The 22,162-nt window shown below is 42.5% G+C and overlaps 1 protein-coding gene across 5 annotated transcripts in view; it reads left to right on the plus strand.

Annotated features, from left to right (window-relative positions):
• PTPRD (protein tyrosine phosphatase, receptor type, D) overlaps window positions 1-22,162 on the plus strand; it is a 367,796-nt gene that overhangs the window by 152,166 nt on the left and 193,468 nt on the right. For 4 of the 5 annotated variants that reach the window (XM_006881300.1, XM_006881302.1, XM_006881301.1 and 1 more), the window contains 2 exons: window positions 13,610-13,707; window positions 14,728-14,987. In XM_006881300.1, coding sequence (XP_006881362.1) covers window positions 13,610-13,707; window positions 14,728-14,987 — 358 coding nt within the window. Of the gene's footprint in view, window positions 1-13,606; window positions 13,708-14,727; window positions 14,988-22,162 lie in introns of all 5 variants that reach the window. The other variant, XM_006881303.1, reaches the window with a different exon arrangement.

Raw genomic sequence — 22,162 nt, forward strand, 5'->3', positions numbered from 1 at the left:
ATAATTTTCTTTTATCCGATGCTGTTGTTCCAGTTCCTAGTGGTCCGCCTCGCAAAGTCGAGGTAGAGGCTGTCAACTCAACATCTGTAAAAGTCTCGTGGCGCTCACCTGTGCCCAATAAACAGCATGGCCAGATACGAGGGTACCAAGTACATTATGTGAGGATGGAAAATGGTGAGCCCAAGGGCCAGCCCATGCTGAAGGATGTCATGCTGGCTGATGCCCAGGTAAGCCGCCTTTCTCCACCTTTCTCATTATAGGATACATGTATCTTTATCTGTATCTTAAGATGCACACATTTTCTCAGAGTCTTTTAAAGTCCTGTGCAAAATTCCAAGTTTTGCCAACCATGTTGATATACAGTTGTCTTTGGGAGTAGTGTTGCTTTTTTTAAGGAGAGACGTAAATGATAGTGAAATGATGCTTGAATTGGATAAAAATGCCCTTTTGTCGATGGTGGTGGGTGATGTTGTGGCAGAACCAACTCATAGCTCACCCCCAGTGGATTTTCAGAGGCAACAAATGGCAGTGGAAGAGATTTTACCACCGCAGAGTAGCTCGTGAATTCTAACTGCATACCTTTGGGATTGCAGCACAGCTTCTTACCCCTAGGCCACCAGAGCTTTTTATTTAGAGAGAGAGAGAAAAAGAGAGAGAGGGAGGGAGGGAGGAAAGGAGGAAAAGAAACTGATACTCAGAGTTCTCTATAGCTACAGCTAAGTTTGCCTTTCTGGACTCATTTAATCAAATTAGAGGGAAGAATTCTAAGCAACAGTTTTGCTGATGGAATATATTTTCTACTACAGTAAAGCTGTAGTGTCCCAGTGGGTAGGAAATTACACTGTCAACCCAGCGGCGTGTGGATTGAATGTGCCAGATTCTCTGCTCAGGAAGGATGGGCAGTCCTCTATTACCGCCTCTGAAAGCCCGCTGGAGGGGCAGCGACGGGTCACTTCTGACTTGTTATTTATTTGATGGATTGGTTCTGTTTGGATTTTTTTTTTAAAGACAATTTCGTAGAACTAGGGGGGGATTTACTTGCTAGACGTATGATTTTTGTTTTCAATGAGGAATTTATTTGGGGGGAAGGATACTCAAATAGTGTTTAGTTTAGTACTTTTCTTGCCAAGTTTTATATTTGATGTTTTTGTTTATATCCTCAAAAATAAGGATAATAATAATGGTGCTAAAAACAGTAGCGTTTCCCAGAGATTTAATGAGATGCCCCTATGTTGAAACAATTTAAGAAGAGCATGAAGTAAATCATAGACTACATGGGAAATTCTCTTAAACCAAAAGTAGTGGTTTACAACAAAGGTATCACTGATCTATTTTGTAATCCAGTTGTTTAAAAGAGAACATTTAAAAGTATTCTTTTTCAAAAATTAGGAAGGATTAATGGTCCATGTCGTAATAAATTCATAAGTAAATAAATAAGTATCCCACAAAGGTCTCTTAAAGTAGGAGAAAGATTTTGATTAACAATTGTGATGATTGTATATTATCCCTGTGCCCATGTGGTTGGAAAGTGTGGTTGAATATTGAAGTGTTTTTGCATTCCAGCCTATTGGTGACTGGACAGGAAAAACAAAGGAGATGCTCTTTGAGAATTTAAAATTAACTTTAAGTGACTTTCACTTATTTTGTGTGTAAATAAAAATTTTTGAGAGCTACCGCACCAGGGTGTGAAGATTTATATTCTTGGCTCTGGGACAATCAATCGGCAAGTAAAACCCCTGTGACTCCCTGCAAAGTATTTGCCCCAAAGTCTTAATACCCATTAACTCAAGAAAGTGCTTATTTTATGTGCTCTCACAACATCAGAACTATTTTAAATACATTTAAGTGGAGGTTCAGTTTTCCTTAAATACTGAGAAGTGGCTGTTGTATTCATTTTATAAAAAAAAAATTATGCTTCAAACAAAATGGAAAATACTCATACTAACATATTCTTGAAGACTTTCATTGACTATTTTTAAAGTGTGCAACTATGAAAAAAATTAATACAGCCACAATACTTTGATGTCTACATTTGATTCTGAGATCTTTCATCTTAAACAGAACTATAATTTTTCATGGTAGAATATGGTGGTTAAAGGAGTTCTATAACTCCAAACACCGTAAATGCCTATTTAATATTTTCTTCTCTCTCTTCTGCTTTTACTTCCCTTTTTTTCCTGCTGCGTTTTTCTTGTCCATCTCAAATACTGTCTTTGATTATGCATTGTAATTTCATTAAAACGCATAGTTCTTCATTAAGACTATAGGAGTTCGATGTTACGAAAAGATGTTAATCTACATAGACAACTTGAATTAATTACATAACCTAAGGAAGAAGTCAGATGTCTCAAAGTGGTTTATGATTAGAATCATTAGCTTTTTATATGTTTTTTTGCTTAATTAAATGAGCCATGCATACAGATGTATATATTAACTGGTGGTAGTGATCACAAGACCAAAGCGTACTTACTGTTGACTCCCTATTTGGGAAGAGTAATCACATAACACCCAACGTTCTTTAGAATTTTGTTGTGCTCTCTGGTTCAATTGTTTGTCTTGTTTTCTAAGGAGGGTAACAGTGCCTTGTTAAGGCTACAAATTTCTCTTTTTCTATTTTGTTTCTCCCTCAAAACTTCTAATTTCAATCAGTGGGAATTTGATGATACTACTGAACATGTGAGTAATTATGGCTAGTTTTGTGATGCCTGGATTCTCTCTGCTTGTGATTTTGCACTCTCTCCTTTGACTCGTTCGTGATAGGATACTGGAGTTTGCACAGGCGCATGCACTAACAGTGGCACGTATTTTCTTGCTTGTGTTTCGTGAAGTTGGCATGATGCTGTTGATGGCATAAGAATGTCAAGAGCTCATACTCTGTGTTTTGATGGCTGCTACTAACATTGCCTTGCAACACCGACACAAGAGGTGTCTATAAAATGGACACATCACAGACTGGAGAGAAACAGCTTGCTTGTTCTGGGTGCCTATGAATCCAACTCCAGGCTTACGTATTTAGTGGATAATGTGACTAATTACCTCTATTTAAAGTGACAATTCTTTCATTCACTCATGAAGGCTTGCGTGAAATGGAATAAGTCATCCCAAGAAGCAAAGAGGATCAAAGTGAGGAAGAAATGTTTTTAAAATGTCTGCATGAGTGTTTATGATTTTGGTCAGTGAGCGCTTCTTAAGTATAAGAAACTATGAGGCCCATGAGGTAGGGTATCTATCTTCCAACTACTTAGAGTCTAACTGGCTAGGGAGGGCACACGCTTCTGAAAGAGGACAGAAAATATAACACAATGGATGGCCTAAATCTAAATTCATAGTGAATTGGCAATGAACTGATAGTGTCCATAAAACTTATCATTTTAGAGACACTGGGCCAGCGGCATAGAAGTTTGATATCTGATTTAGCAATTGAATTCTGTAGTGCCCATTATAGTCTTGCACAGACAATCAGATCTAATAACTTAATACCCACTCGTGGTACCTTCAGGTTTGGAAGACAGTGACTTGTGTGTGTGTATTCTTAAGTATGTCAGTATTTAGTTTGAAAACATATCTGAGCCAGAAATCTAAATGGACTTTATATTGCTCTGTGTATGTAGCTATAAATAAAATACCTAGAACATCTTAACAACAAGCATCTTTGAGAATCATGTCACTTCTAATTTGGAAAGATAGTTCAGATAATATCTAGACTTAGGTCCATCCTAGTTGGGGTCCAACCTAAAAGCCAAAACCTTTGGAAAATAGCTGATGCATGTAAAGTTGATTTTGTTTTTTGATTAGAATCTGAAACCACTGAACACTTAGTAATGACTTTCTAGGCCTCAAGTCTCATCTTCTCCTTTGATTTTATGTCCCACTCTATGCACTACCAGAAAATTCTCCCAGATGTATAGTGCTTTAGAAAGCTTCAGAGTCTATATAATTAATAAATAAGAAGTTACTCATGTCCTAGAAATTTCTCTAGATATATAAGTCCAACTGACCTTACGACTTGTACGGTGTCTGTTCCATCCGTCATCAGTGGGCCATGCTGTAGTAAATACATATGGAGACTTTCTGACTTAGAATGACAGCTAGTTTCTGGAGTGTCCATGATGAGCCAGGAATTATTCTACAGGTTCACCTACATTAACTTGTTTAGCTCCCAATAAATGTGGAATCCTCTTCCTATTACAGTTTACAGATGGTAAACTGAGGTGTTGTTGTTATGTGTCGTCGAGTCGTTTTCGACTCATAGCGACCCTATGCACAACAGTCCTAAACCCTGCTCTATCCTGCGCCAGCCGCACCGCCTCTGACACACCTATCCCGATGGGGGTAAAGTCACCTGTCCTAGATTGCCCAGCTAGTGGTGAAGCAGGGCCAGATTCAAATCTAGGAATTCAGCAAGTCCAACACCAAATGTTAGGTTCGTAACTGCTTCCCCAAAGAGCAACTCCTTAGAAGATCAAAGACCTCTCCAGCATCATGGAGACACACATGGCATGAGCTCCACAGACGTGAAGTACCCCACGCTTGGCCTGGCTGCAGGGCATGTCTGAGCATGAGCAGAATGAAGATGACCTTTCTCTCCCCCAGGGCATCGGTGGTGTGTTCTGAGTCAGCGTCCTGTTGTTATGTCATTTCAGGACATGATCATTTCTGGGCTACAGCCTGAAACGTCGTACTCCCTCACTGTCACAGCCTATACCACCAAAGGAGATGGCGCTCGCAGCAAGCCCAAGCTGGTGTCCACCACGGGGGCAGGTAACTTGCTTAACAGTATGTGTTTAAAGCATGCATCAGGCAAAAAGAACATCAGTTTGTCAGATGATAACAGGCGGGCTCCGTCCTGTCTGGATTCTAACAGATTCAGAGTCACTGTCGGAATCAAAATTCCTGACTCTGGAATGTATTTCTTTTTCTTTTTTTTTTAATTTTTTTTTAAATTCCATTATTTTTTAAGGGTCTGTGGGGTCTGCTGGCTGTCCTGTGAGGTGCCCAACTTCAGCTAGTCAGAGCCAAGCCTCTGTTTTGAGAGTTGGGCAATGACCAAGGAGGATAGAAGGAGAATTGATGCCTTTGAGCTGTGGTGCTGGAGAAGAGTATTGAGAATACCATGGACTGCTAGGAAAACAAACAGATTTGTCCTGGAAAGGGTTAAACCGGGCGGCTCCTTGGAGGCAAGGATTCAGAGGCTCCGTCTGACTTACTTTGGACATATTGTGAGGAGAGACCGGTCCTTAGAGAGGGACATCATGCTTGGGAGGGTGGAGGGATTGGCGCAGGAGAGGAAGGCCCTCTATGAGGTGGATTGATTCAGTGACTGGGGTAATTGGGATGGGAGTGTCAGAGACAGTGCGATTGGCACAGGACAGAGCAGAGTTTAGGGCTGTTGTACAGAGGGTCGCTATGAGTCGCAGGCGACTCGACGGCACATAACAACAACAACGTTATTTTTTTGGTGTGTGTACCGTCAAATAGGATCTGACTGGTCCAGGAGGAGATTATCCCTCCTTCTCCAGGAGAGCAGCTGGTGGATTTGAACCTGGAATGTATTTTTTGGTGAAGCATTATTCTAACATTCCATAAAATGGATTTTAGTCCATATTTATGCTGCTGTGATAACATATTTCAGAAGGGGAACAAATAATTTAAATGTATACTGTATGCAAATTGTTGAATGAATTAGTCATGGAACAGAATTTGTTTACTACCTATGACTTATTTTTTTTGGACGTAGACTGCTATTTCTTTCTTCCACGTTGCCTCTGGGTGGAATTGAACCTTTAACTTTGTGGTCAGCATTCAAGTGTATTAACCATTTGTGCTGTCTGAATCTCCAGTGCATAACTAAGTATGTAATAAAAAATGTCAGCAAGTGACAGGCTGAAAAATAAAGATGTGTAAGCATTAAAGGTTAGGCGGTCCCGGGGGCCTGTTTTGTAAAGAATACTTGGGGACATTTTCAGTAGAAGGAAACCTGACATCAGACTAGACTAATATGAAAGAATAAATCCTCTGAACATTGGAGGGAAGGGAATCTGGGCAGCGGAGCCACCCAGCACCGTCAGCATTTCCCAGAAGCAGACTCTTTAGAAGAGTGACCAGTTTGAACTGTCCTGTTAGTTTGGAATTTTGTCTTATATTATTTTACTGTCATCACCCTTCATTGTAGGGATTCTAAAGGATCTTTTTAAACAAAAGACAGGTGGAATGGACAGGAGTAAAGAAAAATCAAGTTGTTGTTAGTTGCCGTCAGGTCATTTACCTCTGGAGGCTTTTGTGACAAGAGTTGAGTTGCTCCATGGAGTTTCCAAGGTGGTGGGCCCTTTTCACAAGCAGGTCACCAGCCTGTCTTCCCAAGTGCTGCTGCTTGGTTATGAACTGGCAACCTTCTGGCTGCTACTCAAGTTCTTAGTCATTTGCACCACCAGGGCCTCCTGAGGAAGCCAGAGTACTACAGAACCAGAAACGGTGCATTCTTTAAGAACCAAGCTTCTTCCGAGTTCTCTGGCATTGCTTTGTAAGGACCAGTAGTCCAAGCCAGCATAAGAGACCTGTCGTTCTAAAACCAATAAATTAAGACATAATTACAAAAGGATTCTCCAATCCCTTTCTTGAGCGGTCTGCCACGGAACATTTAAACTGGGATTTGATTTACTCTTCCTGAACCGCTTCTCCTATGACTTTTTTTTTCCGGAGCACACCTCTATGTAAAGGCATAAAGCAAAGAACAGCTGTGATGTTGAGTGCTCTCCTGGGTGCCATGCTTACTGCCAAATTTGTCTAAATGTCGTAAGATTTGCCTCCCTCACATCCCACCACCTGGAACTGCCGTGAGCAGGAGGATTACAGATGGCACACTCCTTCAAGGCCCCGTCTTCCAGGCTTGATTTACTTCTTCATTGTAAGACTCACAGACTGTCAAGCTGCCTGAGGGCCCCGCATAGGAGATCCATGGCCAGCAGGGTAGTTGGGTCGTGTTGACCATTTCATGATGGAATACACTTTTCCTAGAACATGAGGCAGCCAAATGTAAGTCCTTGAAATTGATTCCCAAGATGAAGGACAGGCATTTAATATGCCTAAATTTATTGGGGGGGAAAAGTACTGTTTTCAAGTAGATTCAGACTAATGGCGAGTCATGTGTGTGAGATGGGAACTGTGTCATGTGGGGCTTTCTCAGTAGTTCTGCTCTGTCAGAAGTAGACTGCCATGTCTGTGTTCTAAGGTCCCTGTGAGTGGGTGGGTGGGTTTGAACCATAGTTCTTTGCGTTCCTAGCCAAGCACTTAGCCATTCTCAAACATTGAAGACTTCTACTCATATTGATAACAATGTATTACTATGTCTGAGTTGTGTTCCATGAAGCATCAACCACCTTTTGCCCATAAAGTCAGGGCCATGTACAGAGAAGTGGAGGGTAGAGCGTTTATACGCAGGAAATGTGAACAGTTGAGGAAGGGTAGGTTTCTTAATACTGTAGTGCCATGTAGTTTAGCTCATCGCCTTTTAGTCACCACGCACCACACCCAGCTGACTGGCTGTCAAGTTGACTCCGAGTCCTGCTGACCCCGAAGAACAGACTAGAACAATCTCATGGCGTTTTCAAGACTGTAAATCCTGGATGACTGTCACATCCTTCTTCTGCAGAGCCCCTGGTGGTGAGAACCTAACCCCTGTCTCACCAGGGCTCCTTCAGTCCACGTAACCTAGACCCACTACTGTCAAGTTGATCCAACTCGTGATGGCCCTCAAGTCTCAGAGGCTATAAATTGTAGCAGGAGGAGACCACCTCGTCTCTCTCCTCAGGAGCAGCTGGTGTCTTCAAGCTGCCAACCTCTCAGAAGCCAATACTTATTAGTCAACATGTTGAAAGTTACATTAGATGCTTTCTATGTTATTCACCTAGAAACTCCTCATGGAACATCTATTCCTAAGTTCAGATCTGTTGGTTATTGGAGACTTGGGTATTGAGATGGCAAAGGCTTAAAATGTCAAGCCTGGACATACTTACTTCCTGAGACTGCCTCACTGGGCCTAGAATAGAGGTGGAGGAATCCAGATGCACAATTTCCTTAAGAAGGACTCCCTAGTTTTCTTTCCCTGCCAACCTACTGCCAAAAAGCATTCCCTAATTATAGTTTATTCCCTTGCAATCAGTGACTATATTAATTCGATTTTTTTTGTATGCTATTACCCCAAAAATCCCTCACATGTTTATATGACTGTGAACAATTGCTGGGTTTCTCTCAAAGATGTAAACTCTTAATAAGCACAATTACAAGGATGTTTAGTTATAGTCTCTTTGGAGAATTCCAGAATCCTCCTGAAAATGCACCTTCTTGGTAAAACTCCTGCTCTCTGTGCTTGTTAGTTTATGATCTGTTTGTAGATTTCCTAGATGACCCTTCGTCAGTGCAACAAGAGTTGAAGCTCTAACTCGGGCAGTGCGTGTAGAGTTCTCCTAACCTGAGCGATGCGTGGGAATCAAATGCTGACTTGTATGTTTTAGTGTTGATGACATTTTTTAAATGGAGATTTTAATGAGAATTTATATAAAGAACGTGGATTTCCATTCATTGATTGTTGCACGTTTTCCTCCCTGCCTCCCTCCAGTCCACTTTAAAAAAAATTTAAAATATTTCTTTTGTTGTTCTATAGCCCTGATCACCACCACCACTTTACTATGCAGCTCTTATTCTGGGCTGTTGTCATGCCAATAATACCTAATCATATATTCCTTTTGTGCAGTTCTCTCCCTCCTCTATTTCGATGCCGTGTACATTATTTATTCCTTCTTTTCTTGGTTCCCACCCCAATGATGACATTTTTGTAGTTTCTGTGTTAACACTCCCATTGTTCTGATAGTAATTGATCTACTGTCTGAGGCCTTGATGTTTAAGAAAACTCAACAAATTCCTTCGTCAGAAATTTTCTGAATATCTGCTTTTATGTCCTTTTCAGTACTATAGCGGACGCCTGGGCTCAAGAATGATCTAGAAGATGACTAGTAATTACATAAATAGTGTGGAAGTCTTAACAGGGGGATTAGGCCAGTCATTTGGGATTGCATTTGAGCTGTTGTAAAGGGGTGCCTTGCTTGCTACCCAGTGATTACTGTGGCCAAGAGTGGGGCAAGCAGGGGGACACGGCAAATAGATACCATTAATGAAGTTATAAAAGTAATTTAAGATGAAAGACTGTGAAGAGAGAGCTCAGTTAAAAAGACAAGAGAAAAGAGCTTATGTGCCGTGACGTCAATTACCGCTTGCCTGTTTACTGTGTAGTCAAGCGTTCTTGTTCCTTCCACTGGGTGTTTGAAAGCATTGTTGAATTTGTTCTCGAAGGCCGTGGAATCCTCATTCCTTTGGCCCCATTGCTGGAGTGGGCAGAATCCCTGATGTCACTACTAGGACAGCTTTTAGAATTGGTCCACGCAGGAAGGATGAGGACTGGAGAACATGGACACTCACCCCACCAGTTGCATCATGTCCATCATCTTTTCAGTCTTTCAACTACCATTTGCTTTTTTCAGAGGACATGCACGCTGTTGTTTCCACCTTCCGCCCCCCCCCCAAATGCCTTTGTGCTACTATGTAATTATCTCTACAAAGTGGAGTGGTAATTATTTGTCACCTAAAGGATTTCTAGAAACTAGAAAGCAAGTGGCTTCGTTGCAAATATGTGCTGATTTAGAGAAATATATTTTTAGTAATGCATGCAGTGCAGAAGAATTCCCACATTCTTTTTATTCTGTATATTACCACAGCCACTCTAAGACTCTTACCCAGAGCTAGTAATTTCTCTGTTACTCACATACCCAGAATAAGTTTATATATCCTTTCTTCTTGCCCTCGAGGAAAGAGGGCTGTCTGAGCATTAACTTCTTTCACGTGTGTTTCTTGCTGCTTCCAGCCCAGTTGTCCCATTGTGTTCAGGCTTAGAGACACTTCTGCCAGGGAAAGAATGGCTGGAGAAGGCCTGGCAGTGGAGAGCAGGCAGGAGGCTCCTGGCCTCACAGAGGAAGCCAGTAGATGAGAACCAGTACTTGTATTTCTAGGGCACTGCTTGGATTTCACGATTCAAGCCCACAAGCTGTTGTACCCCAGGAAAGAACGGGCATGCTAGCATCAGAAAAGAAAAGGCCGCAGCCCACTTCCAGCTTTGTCACTAGGTGAATACACAGCAGAGTATGTGCACAGTTCTGCAAGTCAAAGGGGTGTGTGTGTGTGTGTGTGTGTGTGTGTGTGAATTTATGAGTGTTTTAAATTTCCTCAGATTTCTACCACAGCAACATTACTAAGCAGATTAGCAGGCAATCAAAAAGTACCTATAAATGGCAGGCAAATACTGTTCAAGTGCAATCTGTACTTACAATTGTTATCAAGAAAATGTTCAAAACCAGCACTATATGAATATTTACAAAAAGATGCTCTGTGCACCTCTGTAAAGATGTATACAGTCTCTTATGGTTCTAAAATATTTTAACAGGATGGATTTGGGGAATTAATTTATCTTGCCCTTGGAGAATATTGAGACCTGAGAGTTATATGTCTGCCCGGTAACTTGAACGGGGCTTCATTTCCCAAAGTATGTGTTGTTCTCTGCTGAAAGCTGTAGTTCGCCATGGATTTCTGTTTTCTCGGCAGAGATTCCAATCTTTCACCCTGAGCACCGTCACTGACATTTTAATGGAAAAAATCATTTAAAAAGGCTTTAAATTTCAAGTGGGGAAATGAAGACTATTTGGCATTGTCTACTTTAAACAGATATTTTAAAATTAAAATGGGTTTAAATTTATTTAAAAGAGAAAAGTCTGATGCTCCCAAATCCATGGCTGGGTTGTGTTGAGAGTTTGCAGTTTGATAAGGAAGATGCTTCCATTAAAAAATACAGGATGTGGGCAGGGTGGTTTGGTTTCTGGGGCAGCCTCGCACACATTTGATAACTGCCACGTACACACAGGGACCACTGCTCCCAGGTGTCATGGATTAGCTTATGAGACTTTACCAGGAATCTCCTCAGCATGTGAAAGCAGCAACTACATTCCTCTGTTAGTTAAGGACAGAGTTCAAAACACATCATTGTGTGGCCCTCAACTTCCTGAAATAGAAAATTACTATGTTAACTAGATAAGCTAGAGGCCAATATTCTGCGCATTGTCTCACCATCTTTTTTTCTTTTTCTTTTCCCATGATGCTATTTTTTTAATTACGCCCATTGGTGTAAATGCCCCCCTGTCTTTTCCCCATTGTCTTTCCACTTTTGTTTTCTTGATTGAGTTCCGGTGATACTTTTCCAATTTCCTTGTCCAATCCCTTGCCAAAGAATTCCTTGTAATGTATTATATAGCTGTATTCTGCTTTTTTAGATTCCAGGAACATGTAACCCCCGTATTTAGAATATAGCAGATGTAGTATGGTGCTGAATAAGTAAATTAGAACTTTTCATAAATAGGTTGAGCATATCTAACGCTAAGTAAATAAATTCTGTGTTCATCAAAAACAGCCCCTAACAAAAAAATCTTAAGCTCCTGAATATTCATAGTGGTGAGTCATATTTGTGGACTATGAAGCACCCTGCTAAGTCATTTACATGCCTTCCATCACTTTATTATTCATATCAGCAATATGAGGTAGGTGTTCACATCAGCCCCATTATACAGATGAGGAACTTGACAAGGATGGTTGGTGTGGATGGCAATGCAGAGACAAAAAGGTGCAAATTAGATGCAGAGTAAGCCAAAGCACTGCTGTTGTATCCAGCTCTTAAACTTCGAAGCAACATGAAAGTGTAGTTAAATATTTGAACTAAGTAAGGATTCAGGCAAAACTTGGTTTGTCTTCACGTTTTCTCACTTAATCATTGACACTCAACTGTTCAGATTAATTTCTCCGTGAGTCGAACTTTTACATGTAATGGTTTGAATATGAAAACCATACCTTCAAGTTAGTTTCAATACCAGTTCCCATTTGGCCTCAGTTTTGATATTCTTCTGATGAGGCAGTGGAGGTTCGGTGATAGAATTCTCACCTTCTGGGTAGGATGCTCAGGTTCACTTCCCATCCAGTTCACCTCGTGTGCATTTACCCCTGTCTTTCATTGCAGCCTCCCATGTGGCTATCAGGGTGAACAGATTTTGGCAGAACATCCAAACTAAGGTGGACTAGGGATCTACTTCCAAAAATAAGCCAGTGAAAGATCTGTGGGTCACAGTGGCCTGGTCCACAGCATGACTTGGGGGTGACACAGAACCAGATGGGGATTTGTTTTCTTGTGCACTGGAAGGTGTAAGTTGGGAGCTAATTCAGTACCTGCAAACTACAACATCAGATGCCAGTGTCAGAATCTCTGGGTAGAGTAGGAGAGGGGCACAATTCTGTACAGAAAACCGTGAGTTGCCATGAATCAAACTCAACTCCATGGTTACTAATTGGTTCCTCCTTTTGGTTATGCAGACCAAATGACTTAAAAAAAAAAAGAAATACATGGAGAAGCCCGTTTAGTGGTTATCGCATGCAGCCGTGGCAGGATGATAAAAGAGTTTGTACCAGTCAAGCCAACTAATCCTTCTCGTGTACTCCAGTTCCAGGGAAACCCCGGCTTGTGATCAACCACACGCAGATGAATACTGCCCTCATTCAGTGGCACCCTCCCGTGGACACATTTGGACCCCTTCAGGGCTACCGGCTCAGATTCGGCCGCAAGGATTTAGAGCCGTTCACGACTCTTGAGTTTTCAGAGAAGGAAGATCACTTCACAGCCACAGACATCCACAAGGGAGCTTCCTACATCTTCAGGCTGGCAGCCAGAAACAAAGTGGGCTTTGGGGAAGAGATGGTGAAAGAGATTTCTGTTCCGGAAGAAATGCCGTCGGGATTCCCTCAGAACCTCCACTCGGATGGCACCACGTCAACCTCAGTGCAGTTGTCCTGGCAGCCACCCATCCTGGCAGAGAGAAACGGAGTCATCACCAAGTATACACTTCTCTATAGGGATATCAACATCCCGCTTCTTCCAATGGAGCAGCTTATTGTTCCAGCTGACACCACTATGACACTCAGTGGCTTAAAACCAGATACCACATACGATGTAAAAGTACGTGCCCATACGAGCAAAGGGCCCGGGCCATATAGTCCCAGTGTCCAGTTCAGGACACTGCCTGTGGATCAAGGTAGGATTTGTCTGCTTCTGGCCTTCCTCCTTTAAAGGAATGTCAGTCTTTGGAAATCAGTGTGTTGAAGCTATAAATAACTGATCGGCCCATTCATATTGATAGGTTCCTCAAAAGCGAAAAGGTAAAGTATGTAAACCCCACTGCAGGTTGGATGCCTTAGATTTCAGTGATAGAATGCTGAGCGAGTCTGGCTGACAGCACGCAGTGTCCTCAGGTAAGGAAAGCACAATGTAGGTGACTGAACTGGAGAGAAAGGCGAGCGCGTTAGGAGCAGGTGGTAATAACATAAGTGCACTCATCAGGTAGGCGAATCACTCTTCTCTCTCTGATCGAAGTAGACAGCACCTAGCTAAGATCCTGTGGTCCATGGTGAAGAAGGACAGGCCATCGTCTTTAGAAATAGTTTCAATACACTGTTTTTCCTTTTCCAGCAGTGTTTGCAAAAAATTTTCATGTCAAAGCAGTCATGAAGACTTCAGTGCTTCTGTCTTGGGAGATTCCAGAGAATTATAATTCTGCCATGCCTTTCAAAGTAAGTTGTCTTCTCACTTGTAAGATAGCAGGGGCTGAGTGGAGGGGGAAGTTCATCTGGTAAGTTGTTTGGCAGGCTGGCGGGCCATTTTCACTGGGCCACACGGCCTTGCTGTTGTCATTGGTAGCTTTCATGTAAGGCATTGAGTGTGATCTTTAAGCAGAGTGACCTTCTACTCTAATGAGACATAGCAGGTCAAATCCAAGGCTGGTGTTAATGTGTAGGCCATCGAGTACTTCCAACTCGCACTCCTTAAATCAAAGCAAATGCTTCTGTTTGTCAAATAGAAAATGAGATTTGCATTGTCCCTGCTGTTTATATAGCAGAATTCTGAGAGTATTTGAATCTTTTTTCCTGGCCAGTACTCTTAGCACATTGTAAGTTCTGGCAAGCCATTGAGAGAGTTAAGTAAGTACAAGATTATGAAATGATTACAGAAACAATTCTGAAAGTTAAAATATACTAATGAAGAGACAGAATCCTTTCGGAGAGTAAAATGAGGAATATTGTGTTTAAAATTGGGACTACTTTTGCATAAAGTCCACTCTAGTCTCACGCAAAGGATAGGCCTTATAAAGCAAAAGTGCATTTATTTGTTATACATTATATTTTTATATGCTAGACTTTGAAATATCATATGATGATATAATCAGAATTAAAAGAGAAACAGTTGTCATCTCTAAAATTATGAAAACCTAGGGGTTAAGAGGGGAGAGCTTGACGTCTAGTGGATAGGGTGTGGGACTGCCAGAGCAAAGATGGATGCTTCGAATCTGTGAGAGAAAGATGGTCAGTCTCCTCCCATGCAGCATACAGCCTCTGCAAACCTGTAGGAGGGTCAGCTGCGAGTCAGTTTCTGACTTGGTAACAATTAGTTTGAGGATTTTTTTGATGGGTTGAGGAATCACCCAAAATTTGAATTTATTTCAGAGGTATTTTCCTGTTTGCAGGTGCTCATAGTTTTAGAAAAGTGATTTTTGCCTCTTTGATAATCTAACCCCTCTGGCTCTCTCTGTCTAGATTCTTTACGATGATGGGAAGATGGTAGAAGAGGTGGATGGCAGAGCCACACAGAAGTTAATTGTCAACCTGAAGCCTGAGAAATCATACTCATTTGTGCTGACGAACCGTGGGAACAGTGCTGGTGGGCTTCAGCACAGAGTCACCGCGAAGACTGCCCCTGACGTACTACGAACCAAGCCTGCCTTTATTGGGAAGACCAACTTAGACGGCATGATTACTGTACAGCTACCAGAGGTTCCTGCAAATGAGAACATAAAGTGAGTTGATGGAAGGATGTATCTTGGTATTTTTTCATTAAAAACACTATACTTCCCGTCAAGAATCTTCTGCGTAAGCATAGTTCCATTTGTCAAGCCCATTATGCAGTGTTTTGGTGTTTATTATGACAGTCATCGTAAATTTAGCATAACTAGTATTTCCTGTGTGCTACTGATGTTATTGAGAAGAGTGACAGTTAAATCATGATCTTTACTGTCAAAGTATTTGTCTTTTGGTATAGTAAGCTGCTTATTTGAATAAACAATCTTTGGCAAAATTGTTTAGAATTGTAAAGAAGTTTCACAAAAGTACTAGAAAGCAAAAACTTTCAGAAATATAAGCAGAAGTTTTAAACTTCAGGTTTCTTTTATGTGTATTGAAAGTTAAGAGAAATTTTGACAAGTAACTGTTTATAATTATATTGGAAATTACTGAAAATGCATGTTTTTTACTTTGAGTGGAACACTCTTGAGATCATTGGGCCTCGAGTGGAAAAAGAAATCCACTCAATTAAGTAGGTTGTCCAAGGGCATAGAGCTAGTTGTTAGCAGAAGAAAAAACAATGTACTTACTGAAATTTATCAGGTACCAGTAAACTGTAGCAGAAGAAAAAACAATGTACTTACTGAAATTTATCAGGTACCAGTAAACTGTAGTGGACTGAAGGGTATAAAAAAATGGAAAAAGACTTGTCCCAGTGTGACAAGCATGAGATTAAAGGAAGTGTTAAAATGCCGTTAAGCTGCGGAATTGGTTCTGGTTCATAGTGACACTAAGGATGGCAGGATGGAACCCTGTCAAGTCTTGCGCCACACTTCCCATCCATGATCTGTTTGAGCTCTTTGTGTCATTTTATCTCACTGAAGGCCGTCCTCCTTTTGTTGACCCTCTATTTTCTGAGTATAATGTCCTTATCCTGGGCCCTCCTGATAACATACCCAAAGTATGTGAGGCAAAGTTTAGCCATGCTACCTTCAAAGAAATAGTAGACAGATGTCATAAATGTTAGTGGAAGAATTATGTTAACTCAGGAGCAGATGAGTCAAGAAGATTTCTGGAGTTAATCAAGAAGGACAAGAAGGTGGCATGCAAAGACTCATATGCAAGGGGTTATATGGCAAGATTCAGTATCAAAGGAAATAAAAGATAACATAAAGGTGGCACCCAGGAAGTTGGAGCAGCAGTGATAGGGGGAAGAGATATTTGGAAGCCAAATCATCCTGAGAAGTTGGGTATGCAGACAAAACCATCAGAGGTCTTTATGCAGCACAGTAACATAATGCCATCTGTATACAACTCTTGTTGCTTTCTCCAATTTCTGGAACTATTTAAGAATCACCTGCACAATGCTGTATACATACATAAGGCTTGATCCTTTCTCAGTTCTCACATCCCATGCAATCCAATCCCAATGACACTTGCCATAAAAGTTCAAGTATAAACATTTATACGTGGCTTATGGGTCTTTGGGACCTTAAAGATTGGAAGACAAGGTGAGTTGATTAAATTATCTTTTCAGGAAGATGGATCTAGATGGAGAATGTTGTATTGATTGAAGCATGGGGAGAAATTGGTCAGGAAAGCTTGGTGGTATTAGCTCAAGAAAAAGAACAAGATTCTAATTCAAATGTTAATGGTGGAAATGGAATATGCAGTCCAGCATGCTACGTTAAGCAGTAGTGCAGCAACATTGTGAAGCTGTGCATGGAGGGGTTAAGGCAAAGAGCAGAGTTATACTTGGACTTGATGTTTGCCTGTGTGTGACAAAAGGAATTGTGCCACTGCTTTTGCTAAAAGTTGAAAAGCAAGAGGAGATGATGGGTTTAATTATGGACATTGTATAATAGAACAGTGCTCCAAAAGGTTTTCCAAGGCCTTCATCTTGGGAAATGCATCATTAGGCTGCTTTTTCAGTTTAATACAAGTTTCTTATTGTAGTTAGATGGCATCAACTTGATTCTGCTCACAGTGGCCTGTGCACAAGAGCAGGAAGCACTGCCTAGCCTCGCATCAGCTCAGCCTCACAATTGTTGCCAAGTTTAAGGCCATTGTTTGTTTATAGCCATTGTGTCAACTCCTCTTATTGTGCTTTTTCCTCTTTTATTGGTGTCGCTCTCTTTTTCCCAGCCTGAGCTCTTTGTTCCAGTGTCTGGTCCCTCTTAATAACATAAGTGTACAGGTGGGCATTTCCCTATCTCCTCTCCTGAGATGCTTTCTAGTTGTACTTCTCCCAAGGTAGATTGCTCACGCATCTGGAATTCCATGGTACGTTCAGAATTCTTCACCAGCACCACCATTCAAAGCAGCAGTTCTTCTTCCAGCCTTCTTCGTCGTCGTCTCATCTTCACTTGTGCATGCAGTGACTCAGAAGAGCGTGGTGAAGCAGAAGAAAGAAAGTAAACTACCATGGAGAAACGAAATGAGTTCTAGGAATGAGTCGAGGCTGATCAGAAATATTTTCTAGCCAACGAGGGGGAAGATGAGCACACGAGACTAAGGAAGGAGAGGATTTTGTGGGGAAGGTATGAAAATGAAAGCAGATATCCAGACAGGGAAAACATCTTGGACAGTTTGTACTTACAGAGCTTCTAAAAAAGCTGCAGGTAAGGCATTTGGTAGTTAACCAAGTTAATCTGAGGCCATTGAGAGAAACCGGACAGACAGTCAGCGTCCAGAATTATTACCGCTTTGCGGGCCCTGTGGATGGTTTGGTTCTGTGCCATAGGGTTGCTATAAGTCGGGATTATCTCAGTGGCAGTGGGGTTGGTTTATGTGGCAGTGAGCAGGTATGCACGTCCTCCCTGGCATACTGCGGGATTGATAGTAGTAGTTACCATCAAGGTGAAACCAGTACCTGACCCTCCAGCAGTGTCCTGAGGCTATAACTTACGTTGGTGGAGGTTACCCACTTTTCTCCTGTCGAGCCTCTGGTCTGGTGAACCACTAGAGGACTATGCCCTGTGGACTAGCAGGCCTCTCCTCGTAGGCTGCATTACCAGGTCCCAATTACATATAGGTATGTGAGTCTTTCTGTCTGTCTATCCATCCGCACACACATAAACATCTATTAAAAATTTTGTGAGGAATGGAGTGTATCATTAAGTTCTGAGACAGATACTAGCATCCCAGTTAAATCACCAGGGAATAGAGGACATTTATAACATCAAAGTCAAATCCATTGCCATTGAGAATATCCTAACTTGGCGTGATCCTGTAGTAGGACAGAGTAGAAATGCTCACAGGACCTCAGCTGTAAAGAGGCATACCGCCCACCTTCTCTAAGGAGTATCTGGTATGTCCAAGGCATACTGCATACCTTCTCTAAGGAGCATCTGGTGGGTCCAAGGCTCTGACCTTTCCGTTAACTGTCAGGTGCTTACAGGACTTTCTGTTAACTGACTCCTGAGAACACTACGGCGGACTCCTAATACGAAAAGGCTCACTTAACTTCAATTGGGACCTGTCGAAAGATCAGGGCTTGCCTTGCCATATAATTATATAGACCTGGGCCCTCTGGTGATAACATTAAATAAAAAGAGTAAGATTTTACTTAACATAATTAAAATTCTGAAGGTTAGGTTTAACTTACCTAATTAAATCAAATATCCTGGGGAAACACAGCTTACTTTTTAAGTAGTTAGGACTTTCCAGATAACGTCGATTCTGAAGTTACTCATTTTTCCACTGAAGTCTGTGTGGAGAACAATATTTTCAGCCTAAACTTCAGGCTTGGGGGGAAAGAGACAAAGCAGAGAGTTGGACTTCCATTGTCCCCATTTATAAAGCGATTGAATCCCCAAAACTTAGCTTTAAACTTCGGCAAGTTTCTTTTGGTCCCTCTGGCTTGGGTAAGATGAATTTGTTGGGCACATACTATTTCACTCCCATGTGAATCATGTCTCTTAATGTCCCGCCAAATGAGAACAAGGGCCACCGCCACACCAGGAAAGGGAAGGAGAGTTGGAGTACTGAGTTCTCTATTCTGTAAGTTCTATCTGTGTTTGCTATCTTGGGAAAAAAAAAGAGCTTCATGAACTTGCTTGTGATTTGAAGTTTCTCATCGGAGGAGAAGGTCTCCTAAACCAGTACGCGCTACTTGATTTGGACTTTAGTCCCAGAAGGCCACTCGTTGCCATTTCTCAAAGGACAAAGAGTGTAGTGATAAAATGATGAGGTTAAGCATATTCAGAGAAAGTGTATGGTACTTGGTGACTTGCTGGGTAAGTACTCAGCTAGTAAGAACAACGTAAGCAGTTCAGAGCCAACCCATCCGTGTGTGAGGCTAACAGCTTGCAGTTTACTCTCCTGAATCTGTTGTTGTTGTTGCTGGGAGCCATTGAGTCCACGACTCCGTGACCCTGTGAACGGATCTGAAGCCTGTCCTTTCTGTGCTCTCTCTGATGCACTCACTGCATTGCTACAATGACCATGTCCATCTCGTTGAGAATCTTGCTCTCTTACTGCCCCTCCACCCTTCCAACCATGATGTCCTTTTCCAAGGAATAGCCTCTCCTAGCAACATGTCCAAAGTATGAAAGATGAAGCTTTGCCATCTTTGCTCATGAAACTACACCCTTGAAAAGTATGAGGCAATTCCTGTTTTTCCTATTCGGTCACTGAGTTGATGATACCTAATAATAACAACTCACTCTCACACACACACACACACACACTGATGTGCACTATTTTCCTCATTATACAAACATGTCTTTAGCAGTATCAAAAAATTATAGACTGAAAATGATATAATGTATGAAAAACAGTGTCACTGAAAAACTATTAAATGAGGTAATCTTTGAAGCCAGAGAGGCATTAACTTGGGACAGACAGAAGTGAGCAAAAATTCAAGGTGATTAGACTGTTGTGTTGTGGTGGTTTACAAGTCACTGTGGTGCTGGAGGTGATGCCACTGGTGTTTCAAGAGCTAGCAGGGATGCTTATGGTGGGCAGGTCACATTGGAACATCCGGACCCTCGTAGAGTTGGAAGAAAAGCCTGGCTATCTCCCTTTGAAAATTAGTCAGTGAAAACTATATTGACTCCACAACACTGTCTGACTCATTGGCTCCGGCCATGCTCTAAGATGGGATCTCTAGCTGGAGGGAGATGTCTGCTTTGTTGAGTTTGGGACCAGTGAGGACAAGGGAGGCCCTTGATGTGCTGCGTTTGCACGGTTGGGGCAGATGTGCTGCGTTTGCACGGTCAGGACAGAGATGGACTTCAGTGTGCCGTGACCACAGACATCATACAGAGCAAGAGGACACTCGGCTCTGCTGTGTAGAAAGTTCCTGTGGGCTGGAATCACTTCCACAGCAGATGCCTCTCACCAAGTCCTTCCATCATGTAGGGGTATAAGATCCCTAGTGCCTCCTTTAGCTCCGTGTGAGGGAGATGCTTAGAGGCACGTTCCGCATAGAGGACCTCAGAGGGATCCTTTAGAGATCCAGGGGGAGAGAAAGTGCGGGAGCCGCAGCCCTGCTGGCAATTCACTGCGACGGGGGGAGGCCCTGCCGAGCTTCTCCCAGCCACGGAATGAGGAGTTGAGGGAGTAAGTACCACAGACGAAAGCAGCAGCTTCTTTAATTAAGTACGAAAAATGGCAAGTGCAGGTATGAAAGCAGAAGGGAACTTAACGGAATCCATCAGCTTGACCTTGATTTACAAGATTCTGCATGGGGACAACGGGAGCTGTTTGTTAAGGTGAAGTATTACTACCTTCGTGAAGACAAGCTCCCCTGACTCCACGCCTTCGGTCCTGCAAGCAGGAGCTTCCTTGACAAGCGTGTTTATCAAGTGCATCAGTGTGTTGTTTTGCACGCTCAGTTTCAGCCTCTGTCACTCTTCCCCTTTGCTTGATTAACATGACGGACTTGTTTGGAAAATCCTTCAGGTGGAAGGAAGACAAGGAGAGGAGGAAGCCTGCCCGGGATCATCATATAACAGAGCCCCTCTCGGGCTCTCAGCCTCTCCTCTCGCAAACACTCCGCCTCTCCCTTCTCCTGGTCCTCCAGGATCATAATTATTTGTAGTAAAGCAACCAGCGGCCAGCGGTGCAGCCAGCGGTGCAGCCCTGTGTCCTGCCTCATTAGATGCTCAGAGCACAGTAGAGAGTGGTTCATGTATGATTGATCATCTTCTCTAACTCAGATCCTTGTTAGGAACGAAAGAGAAGTTTAAGGGGTTTCTTTGCATCATCTCAGTGCTGTTGAGATCCCCTGAACTCCCCAGAAAGGTGAGGCATTGGTGGTCTGGTGGTAGAGTCCTTGACCACCACATGGAAGGTGGAGGTTCGATTCCCAGCCACTGCCTCTCTCGTGTCACCGCCTTTCATTTGCGTGCAGGTTGTTACAATGCAGAACAGGTTTGAGTGAAGCTTCTAGACTAACTTGGCTTAGGAAGCAAGACCTGATGATCTTAACACATCACTAGTGAGAAGCCTATGGGTCATAGCGGCCCAGCTGGCTGGTGCAGAGCCAGTGCCACTTCCTCTGCTGTCTGCTGTGTCACCAGGAGTCAGACGTCAGCGTGACTTCAGAAAACGACAGCATGAAGTGAGGTGGTGCCGCGTGTCTCTCCCATTATGCTCTGCCCTCCCCAGTAGCCCTGGACCGCTGCTCCATGCCACACATCCTGTGCCGAGCACTTCATTTTCATTTGCTTGGTTTCCCTAAAATAGCTGTCTGGTAATGTTTATCCTTGCCTTTTGGAATGCACAGGTGAGAGTCAGAGCTGTGCAGTGATCCGTCCAAGGTCACTCAGCAGACTAGTGGCAGAGCCAGAAGCCCGAGTGAGACATAGTTCCAGGGACCGTGTGAAATGAAATACAGATTCAGGTTAACCCAGTTTATCCAAAATACCATTTCAACTGATTAGAACAGTTAGACACTTCAGACTGAGATAGTGTCCCTTTTTTCTTATTTAATAGCAAGTCCTCAGAACCCAGCAAGCTTTTTGCAATAAAAGCCTCAGTTCAGCCCAACCACACCTGAAGAGCTTAGTAACTAGAAGGGGTGAGTGCTAGTACAGCTTTCGCCTTGGTTTCTGAAGCACAGAAAACTGAACACCCACCAATAAGAGTTGCCTTGAGCTCAGTAGAAAGGTCCTCAGAGGCGTTTCTCCTGGTCTCAGGATAGAACAGGGTACATCCAGGATTGGAAATGCCTTTCTTGCATCCT

This window comes from Elephantulus edwardii, unplaced genomic scaffold, assembly GCF_000299155.1.
Source record: "Elephantulus edwardii isolate Elephantulus edwardi_28Jun2011 unplaced genomic scaffold, EleEdw1.0 scaffold00014, whole genome shotgun sequence".
Lineage (NCBI taxonomy): Eukaryota > Metazoa > Chordata > Mammalia > Macroscelidea > Macroscelididae > Elephantulus > Elephantulus edwardii.